Source organism: Alligator sinensis, unplaced genomic scaffold (genome assembly GCF_000455745.1).
Source record: "Alligator sinensis unplaced genomic scaffold, ASM45574v1 scaffold512_1, whole genome shotgun sequence".
Lineage (NCBI taxonomy): Eukaryota > Metazoa > Chordata > Crocodylia > Alligatoridae > Alligator > Alligator sinensis.
This window is the reverse complement of record NW_005842063.1, coordinates 204,416-214,041: the sequence shown is the minus strand read 5'-3', so window position 1 is coordinate 214,041 and position 9,626 is coordinate 204,416. Positions and strand designations below refer to the sequence as shown.

At 60.0% G+C, this 9,626-nt stretch overlaps 1 protein-coding gene across 8 annotated transcripts in view; it reads left to right on the top strand.

Annotated features, from left to right (window-relative positions):
* The window catches only part of PHC2 (polyhomeotic homolog 2), a 40,591-nt gene that overhangs the window by 11,096 nt on the left and 19,869 nt on the right, over positions 1-9,626 (top strand). For 5 of the 8 annotated variants that reach the window (XM_025203639.1, XM_025203640.1, XM_025203644.1 and 2 more), the window contains exons 6-7: positions 2,827-2,982; positions 3,438-3,738. In XM_025203639.1, coding sequence (XP_025059424.1) covers positions 2,827-2,982; positions 3,438-3,738 — 457 coding nt within the window. The remainder of the gene's footprint in view (positions 1-2,826; positions 2,983-3,437; positions 3,739-9,626) is intronic. The other 3 variants (XM_025203643.1, XM_014519757.2, XM_025203641.1) reach the window with 2 other exon arrangements.

Sequence of the window (9,626 nt, the reverse complement as noted above, 5' to 3'; positions counted from 1 at the left end):
CAGCACAACCCCCCCCCCCCCCCCCCCCCCCCAAATCCGGTTCAGGGATTACGGGTTTTGGCCCTGCACCTCCGGTGGTGCCCGGATGTGAGAGAGTCTCTGGAACTGGAATTCACCTCCCCCCAACCCTGGAGGCACCGTGCCCGTCTGCCCCCAGCTGAGGGCAGGGTGGGGGCACCTGTGGCTGGGAGCAGTGCTGCTCCTGCCTGGCAGAGGGCACCAGGGACCCTCACAGCTGCTGCCTGGCCCTGCCACTCCCACCATGCAGCTGCCACGGGCACAGAGCAGCACTGTGATGGTTTGATGGCTTTGGCACAGATCCTGCCCTTGGCCAGTCCCCCCTTCTCCCAGCTGAATTCCTGCTCCTGCGCAGAGCTGCCTGTGCACCCTGACACTCCCCAGCACCTCCCCAGGTACCCAGAGCTCAGTTGTGCTGCAGGGGCTCAGGGTGGCTGGGTGGCCTGGCACCTAGGTGCTCTGGCTGATGCGTGCCACAGCTGGATGGTTGGCCCAGGGGACCCCGGGTGACTTGCTGCCATGGAAGCACAGCTCCCCTGTGCCTCCCAGAGCTGGGCCCCAGCTGCACCTGCCTGTACTATGGGCCTCGTGCCGGGCATGGGGGGAGAAGGAAATGGCGCCATCCGGCCCAGGGAGCGAGCAAGGCCGAAGGGAAGAGCGAGGCCAAAGTGCGCCTGGAGCTGGACATAACGCGCACAGGTGCTGGGTGAGCTGCGCGTGCACCCACCCTACCCCCTGGGGCACCGTGCTGTCCTCAAACCTGGCCCTAGCCCCGGGAGCTGACAGCTCTGGGGAGGCTCCTCAGTACCAGCCCCAGCGCCCGTCCAGGCCAGCCCTCTCCCCGCACCTCAGCCAGTCTCCGCATGTGGCAGCGGCTGGCAGTGTGTGCTCCTGGCACCGATGTTCTGCAGCCTCCTCCCCCCAGGTCCCTGTGCCACCCTGCACCCGGTGTCTCTTTAACAGCAGCCCTTGGAGCGTGGTTCGCTGTGCTTGTGTTGCATGCCCTGCTTGCCTGTGGCCTGGCCGTGCTCGCGCCCTTTCCCATCCCCACCGCGCGGTGCTTGTACCCACGCTGCTCTGCACTTCCTCCCTTTGGGGCCACCTGGCAGCAAGTCAAGGGGCTGGAGCTCCCCACCCTTGGCATGCCCAGCGTCCCAGCATGAGCTCCTGGCCCTCTGGGGAGGCCTGCCTGGGATGGACAGGGAGGAGGTGCTGGGACTTGGCCCATCCCACAGGGACACCTGGGGAGGGAGCTCTGCTTTCTGGCCTCTGCTCTTTCTGCTGGGGCCTGTGGGAAGCCTGGGGCTGAGCCTGGATTGTGCCATGGTCCCTGGAAGGACACGGGTCTGTATGTGGGCCTGCTGCCTGGAGGATGAGGCGGGGTCCTGAAGGCTGGGGCGGTTTAGTCGCTGGCCCTCTGGAAGCTGGTGGCTGCTGCCAGTGAGTGGCAATGCCTCCTGGCTTGTGTGCCTTGGCTGCAAGTGCACAGGCTGGGCCCGGCCGGGCTGGGGCTGCATTACAGCCTCACGAGTCCCAGCAGGATTTCACGGGAGCCTCTCGGGTCTGGAGGGGAATGCAGGGGGCTCGGGGTGGAGGGGGCAGGTCCACCCCAGCTCCCACCTGCCTGGCCTCCCCACGAGACTGTGTTGGAGCCGGGGCCCCCAGCTGTGCACTGCCAAGCTGTGGCTGAGGGTCCCTGTATCCTGGCTGCCAAAGCCCTGCTCACATGTGGCTCTGAGCTGAGTGCCACCTGGCCTGGCCTGGGGAAGGGGTGCTTGGAGCCCAGGGGCTGCTCCAGGCCACGTGGCACCATCCAGGCTCAAGTGGGGTGGGAATTGGGGCTGCTGGGGCTGGCTGCCGCTCCCTGTTCCCAGTGGTTGGGTAACGGTGGCAGCAGCCCTTCTGAATGGTTCGCTGACATGGAAGCAGCTATTCTGATTGGGTAACAGATGTGGCAGTAACCATTCTGATTGGGCAATGATGGCAGCAGCCATTCTGATTGGGTAACAGACATGGCTGGCTGCCTTTTTTCCAGCACCGGCCACTTTTTAATTTCTTCCAAAAATAAGGCAATGTGTTTCCTCAGGTGAGGGCGTTGGGACGAGCGTGTGAGCTCTGGGGCACCAGATACACATACACCCTCTCCACGGCCAGGCATGCACATCCATGACACATGCATTCATGCACAAGTGTAGCAATCTCTTATGCAGATCAGTGATGCACGCCTAAATGTGCACGCACGTGCGGTCTGTGTGGCAGGCAGTGTGATGCACTGAGTCTTTGTCTCTCTCTTGCACACATGCCTTTGTATGACAGGAGCACATGCAGGTGTTCATGTGCTGGAGAACCACTGGCTCACGGGTTGGGAATGGACAGCAGTGGAGTGGCCCCATCCAGCCAGCCAGAGCCCCTCTCACCCCACACTGAATTGTCACTTGTGCAGGGTTGCGCTGGCACCTGCCGAGCCAGTCTCACATGGCATTGCTCTGTTTCTTTTACACCCTCATCCTCTCACTCAGCCTGCACACCTGTGCACATGGTCCTGTGCTGCCGTCTCTTGCGTGTGCACACCCAGTCCTGCATGCTTCCCGCAGTCCCACATGTATGCACCTGTGCAGTGCACGCTCTGTCTTTAGCACACAACAGACTCGCTTGTCTCTGGTGCCTCCTGCCACCCGCCTGCTTCACTGTCGCCCCTCCCTCCTGTCCCAACATGCCCTGGGCACCCTGGGGCCTTCTCGCTTTGCTTTCTTGGCCTGAGCCAGCGGCAGGCGACATAAAAGGCAACACGTTTCATGTAATTTCCAGGCCCAGCAAAGTAACCTTGTGCAAGTAGCTAGGAGCCTAGGCCGTGCTGTTCCTTTATCCCCCCAGCTCATCTTCACGCCTACGGCCACAGTCGCCACGGTGCAGCCCGAGAGCGGTGCAGGCCCCACCTCCCAGCCATCCACCACCACTGCTCAGGTGAGAGACCCCCTCGCCCTCCTGCCCAGACCCGCCGAGCAGAGCAGCCAGGGAGAAGCCTGGGTGCCCACAGAGCTGTCGCGCCGTGTTCCCACCAGGTGGCGCCAGGGCCCGTCCGGCGGTGACTGGGGGCAGCAGGGGCTGGGGTGGGTGCCGGGGATGGGCAGAAGGGGCGGGTGCCCTGGGGAGGGCTGAGTGGCTCCAGGGACCTTTCCCTTCTCACCTGCTAGCCCCAAGCCAGCTGTGCTCAGGAGGGGCTGGCCCAGGGCTGTCTGACTGGCGGGGAAGCGTGGGCACTTCTTGTCTCCGTGCCCCATCCCCAGGGTGGCCCCCACAGCAGAGACCACAGCGGCAATGAGCAAGGGCTGCCCCCCTGCCCGGTGCCTCCTCGGGGATCCATGCCTGAAGGCAGTGCTGGCCTGTGCTTCCTCTGAGCTTTCCCCACTCCCTTCCAGGTACAGAATCTGGCCATAAGAACTCAGCAGACAGTAGCACAAGGAGTGGCTTCCTCCCAAGCCCAGCAGCTCCCCACCCTGGCCATGAAGCCAGCGCCAGGCAGCAGCCAGCCAGCCTCCAGCGCTTCTCAGGGCAAGGCCGCGGCTCAGGCACCCACCATGGGCTCCAAAGGAGGCCAGGCTGAGCAGGTGACGGAGCACCTTAAAAAGGGAGACAGCGTGCCCAGCAGCGCTGACAGCCGGGGGCACCCCATGAACCGCACAGTGACGCCGGTGACCAGCCACCCCCTTATTGCCCCAGGTAAGGCACACAACACCCCACGGGGCCCCCTCCCCCCTTGCATGACCACAGCTAGGTGGCTGTGGGTGTCAGGGTGCAGGGTGGTGGAACCACGCCATGCGGGGATGCCACGGTGTCATCGTTGGTAACCGCCAATGCTGGGGTTTTGTGTACCTGGGCTTTGCTGCAAGACAGGGGCCATCATGACTGCAGCAGTGCTTCAGTGCCATGAGCAGGGCCTGAGGGTGGCACCAGGTACTCGTGCAGCTGTGCTGATGATGCAGACCTGTAGGCCCTTACGGTTGCAGGGAGTCATGTGCCAGCTGTCTGCTGCTGCTCCTGGGAGAGCAGCCTGGGCACAGCCACCCTGCCCTGCCAACATCCCCTGGCAGAGCTGCAGTATCAGTGTTGAAGTGAGGCAGAAGGCAGGGCAGAGGCACACCTTGTAGTCTAGCTAAGATACTTGTAGAGCACAAGTTTTTGTGAACTTGAGTTCCCTTCAGCAGACGCTGGGCAAGGGCAGCACGGAGCAGTGTGTGCAGGGGAGTGAGTGACTTGGATATAAACGGTGGGAAAAGGGTGGAGAGAGGGGCATGACTGGTGAGGAGAGGCCGAGGGAACTGGGCTTGTTTAGTCTGGAGAAGAGAAGACTGAGGGGGGATTTAATAGCAGCCGTCAACTCTCTGAATGAAGGTTCAAAGAGGACGGAGCTGGACTGTTCTCAGTGGTGGCAAGAACAAGGAGTTACGGGCTCAAGTTGCAGCAAGGGAAGTTTAGGTTAGATATGAGGAAAAGCTTTCTTACAAGGAGGGTCATGAACGCCTCGTGCCTCCTGAGGCTGAGGGGGCACGGCGACCACCCGCAGGTGGCGGCGGCAGTATCAGTAGCGCGGGGGTGAGCGGTGACTGCCGGCGGCGCCCAGGTTCAGGGGGTGCACTGCCAATCTCGGGGGGTGCACATGCACCCACATGCACTCCCTACGTGTTGCCAATGAGGAGGTGGTGAAGCACTGGTTACCCAAGGGAGGTTGTGGACTCTCCATCCTTGGAGGTGTTTAAGACCTGGCTAGACAAAGCCCTGGCTGGGATGATGGAGTTGGGGCTGGTCCGGCTTAGAGTAGGAGGTTGGACTAGATGTGACCTCCCGAGCTCCCTCCAGCCCTCATCGTCTGTGATTCTGTGATGGTGCTGGGAGAAGCAAACAAGCAAAGAACCATCAGAGCAAAGGATTACAGGAATTAATGCAAGTTTAAGAGCCCGCAGTCACTGTTTAAACTACAGTAACACAGTCCAGATTGCGGGTGACTTGTTGTTCAGCCATTTCCTGTTCAAACTGGTGTTTAACATGTTGCTGCCTGAGAAGAGCCACCCTGAGGTCAGTGCTGGAGCGTCCAGGGAGGGTGGAGTGTCAGAAGCAGGCCTGTGGGTCTTTGTGCAGCTGCTGTCAGAGCCGTGTCCATGCATTGTGTCAGATGGCCCTGTCTGTGGCGCAGACTGCGGGGGGGGCTCTGAGCTGGTGCACAGGCCGTTGGCAGAGGCGCAGGTGAACGAACCTTAAATGTTGTGTTCCTTGTTAGTCGGTCCACTGATGACGTGGTCTGTATTGATGTGGGGACCCAGCAGGCATTTACATCCCCTGCAAGGCCTGATGTCTCGATGGGGATGGGATTCAGGTAGCCTGTTGCTGGAGAGATGTCACGTGAGGCTGGGGGCTGGCTGCCTGTCAGCCAGGATAGGTTTGTCCACTGCGGTTACCATGAGATGGCTGTCCTTTCCTAGGAGGGGTCGGAGGCCATCAGTGATGTCTGTGGTGTTTGAGTTGGGGGCAGGAGGTGACAGCCAGAGGGACCCTCATCCGTGTGCTGGGCTGGTATTGTTGCAGTTTGGAGCGAGCGCTAAGCCTGGCTCCGTGCCTGATGCAGCGATCTCTGCTGGAGGGGACAGACGTATGGATCCATGACCACAGGGTGAAAGAGGAGATGGCTTTACCATGGCTGAACGGCTGCATGGTAATTGCCAGCATCCCCACACTTCCCTGGCAGAGGCGGAGGCATAGCCGCAGCATTGGGGTCGAGTTACGGCTGTTTAACTTCCACTTGCCACTGGCCAAGAGTTCACGCACGTACCTCCTAGCAGGCACAGCTCCTGGGCACTGGGGGCCTTCTGGGCTGTTCTCCCCCAGGACTCGAGCGAGCATGTCCCAGGGCCCCGGCTCCAGGCACCGCTAGAGAGAGGCCTTCGGGGGCTCCGTTCCCAGCTCCACGGTGCCCGAGCTGGCAGGTGGATGCTGCCCTGGAGATGCTGCAGCCTGCGGGACTGGGAGGCTGCCTTTGTTCTCCAGCTAAGGGGTGTTTGGGACCCTGCTCCCTGCAGGGGAGACGGCCCCGATCCCGCTGTCCTCAGCCCTGGCCAGCCCCCCGGGGTCCTTTGTTTGCAGGGCTGGCCCCAGCCGTGGCAAGGTGTGGAGCTGGGGTGTGGTGCATGGCCGGAAGCGTTTCTAGAACAAAAGAGCAGGCCTGTGTCGGCGCCTGTCCAGCCAGGCCGTGATCTGCAGCCGCGGGTGCAGGCTCTGCTGGCAGCCCCCCTGCCCCCCTCCCAGAGGCGGCAGGGCCTGGCAGCCCCTCTTGTGATGTGGTTGTGGGTTGCTATGGAAACAGTGGCCTTTGATATGAAGTATAAATAAATAAGGGTCTGGGCGGAGAAAGCTGCCGCAGCAGCAGGGAGCCGTGGCCGGCGCTGTCGAGGCCCTGCCCAGCTCGCGGTGCTCCGGGCTGCAGGGGCCTGCGCTTCCTGGTGGCAGGTTGCATCTCCTCTCCGCAGCCCGGGTTGTGCTCCTGGCAGCTCAGCCAGGTCCAGCTTCCCCTGGCCGGGGCAGCAGCCCAAGCCATGCTTTGCCCCCGGAGATGCCCAGGAGGAGGCAGTGCAGGGCCTAAGCCGTGGGCAGCAGTGGGCAGGGTCTGGGAGTGCCAGCTGCTTAGGCCATGCTCAGGTGTACCGAGAGCCCGCAAAGGGATCCCTGAGCAACAGATGGCACTCGCTCACTGCCCAGAGCTGTGGGCACAGAGCTGGCCAGCTTGCCCATGGCACGGTGCCTTGCAGACAGATGGGCCTGGCTGCTCGTAGCCAGAGGCCTGGCAGGGTGATTCTTGGGAGATGCTGTCGCCACTGTCATTAATCCTCTGCACCTGGCAGTCTGAGCAAACTCACAAGGCTGGGGAAACTGAGGCATGGAGAGAGGTATGAGTGGGCAGTGACATGGCCTTACATGTTTCCAGGTTTCTAATGACTCGGAAGCAAATGATCCCGAATGCTTATACAGATCGGTAGCCTAGGAGGGAAAGCAGAAGATGGGGTGCTAGGTGCTGTCTGCTTTGGATCGCAACTCATGCTAGGGTAGGGTGAACGGTGTCTGTGCCCGTCTGTGCCCGGCCATCTGCTGAGCCAGGTGAGCAACAAGAAAGAATGTAAATAGAAAGAAGTGAATGATACATAGTGACTGTTTTACAAGGTGCCTCAGAAGCTGCAGCTCCACAGTCCTGTACGCTTATATGTAAATCACGGGGAGGAGGGAGAGTTGACCACGATGCACAGAAACTAGTAGTAGAAAATTGATAAGGGAAGCAAAAGACTGAAGGAGAAACCAAAAGCCAGAAGGGACAGGCAGAGTAAGAGATCGTTAAGGCATATTGAGAGGAGAAGGAACCCAAGCAATCGCACGGTTGTGTTGCTAGGTGCAAACGAGAGACTTGTCTCTCTCACAATCTTACGGACAGAATCATTAAATAGCATTTCTGTTCGGTATTTGGAAAGCAGCCAAGTGATGTAGCAAGGTGATAGGATGATGCTGACATACTGCAGCACCTGGGGAGAACGTTAACCGGCACCTCCTCAAGCGAGACATTTTCAGATCAGCAGTTCTCAGTAACTTGCATCTGAGAGTCCTAAAAGAGCTGGCTGGAGCACTCTGTGGATCATTGCTATTGATTTTCACCATGTGTAAAACACTGGGAAGCTCAGAGGCTGGAAGAAAGCAAATGTGATGTCGGTATTGAAGAAGGGTGAACAGGGCAGGTCTGGATAATGACAGGCCTGTCAACCTGAGATCAGTCAGAGGCAGAGTAATGGAGCAGCTGATGTGGGACACAACTGATGGAGAATTAAAGACAGATAGTATAATTGCAGCAAAGGAACGTGAGGGGATGAAAACCACCGTGCAGTGACAGGCTGGGTTGATGAAGGGAAGTGTTTGACTTGTGTCAGGCACCCGCCTTGGAAACACTTGGCAGTCTGATCAAGAAAGAAGAGCTGCACAGCCATGCTCGCTGTAGCTCATAGTGCTGTGTCTTGAGAACCAGCCAGCTTGCCGTGCAGGGCAAGCGTCTGGTGAACGTGCTTACCAGGGCCCCCAGGGACCAGCTCTTGCCTTGTGCTGCTCCCCACCCTAGCAATGTGGGAAGGACCCATAGTTATCGCTGGCAGAGCTGCAGGCAGATCGCTGGGTGCAACTGGATGTCACCTTTGTGCCACCCTCAGGATGTTTATGGCAGCATGGAGGCCAGGCAAGCAGACATCCCTGCCCCTTGGCGTGCCCTGGATGCCCAGGCTTGCGGCTGTGATGTGCCGGTAGGATTTTGTGCTGCTATTTTTCCAGCTGATAACCATTTAAGGCTTGAGAATTCAGGCAGCCTGGAGCTGCTCACGCTTACCAGCTGCCCAGGAAGACGGGCACTCCTGGGGCGTCAGGGTCCTGATCCTGCAGGCCCTGGGGCATGTGGGACCAGGCCCCAGGAGCACCTGTTTGGGATTCCTTGGACGAGCATCAGGCCTCCGGTGTAGCCCTGGGGCTTGGACCATAATGGGCTGTGGCAGTCCTAGCCCCAGGCCTGGAGCAAGTTTGAGACTCGGGCATGCATCTGAGGAGCATGTGGGATTCCCCAGGCGCTGCTCTGCTGCCAGGGAGCTCCGAGCACTGTCCCGCAGGATCAGGCCCCAGTGCTCCCTGAGCCCATGGGACAGCAGGTGACTTCTGTTTCACCCAGGAAAGTAGGTCAGGATGCATCCCTGCTCAGCAGGGCCCTTCCTCTGGTGACATTCGTTTATGCCCATGGGTTAAAATCATCAAACGTGTGGGCTGGAAGGTACCTCAGGAGGTCACATCTAGTTCAATGACCTGCTCAAAACAGGACCAGCCCCAGCTAAAGCCTCCCAAGCCACCCAAAGAGCAAGAACCCACACTCAGACTTGAACTCACAATCTTTCAGTTGGCAGCTTAGCACCCAGGCCCCTCTGCTCCAGAACAGGGCTGCAGGCTGGGGGTAGATGATGAATGGGCCGGCCCCAGAGTGGCCCAGCTTGCTTGGGAGCTGGCTGGGAGCTGTCTCTTTGGATGCTGCTGATGGTAGCCACACAGCTAAGAACAGGTGTGCAGGCCTTTTCCCCAGGAGACAGGGATTCAGGAATGATGGGGACCAAAAGGGCTCATGCGATTCCTGCCTGCATAAGCAGGAGTCTTGGGCTGTGCAGGCAGGTCCTATTCCCTCTGGGACTGGCCCTGGTGCAGCAACAGCTGGATTCTGGGACCGGGCCTGTGCGCGGTGTGTAGGTGACAACGGGGTGTTTTTCTCCAGGTTCTGCTTCTGTTCAAGCATGGATGAAGCTGGGGAAGCCCTGGGCCTGTTCTGTAGCAGACGCCAGACGGGTGGGTCCTACATGAGCCTTCTGCCCCCCTGACCTGTGACTTCCCAGGTCCGAGGCAGAAGCAGGCCCACGGACCTGCAGTGCTGCAGGTCCCTGCTTCCAGCCCTGGCACCCTGGCTGTGGTTGTCTTCCTCCGCCAGGCCAGGATCCCTGGGCAGGAGAAAAGGGCTACGTGGGAAAAAGGAAAAGGGCACGTATACCCCAGCTCTTTCC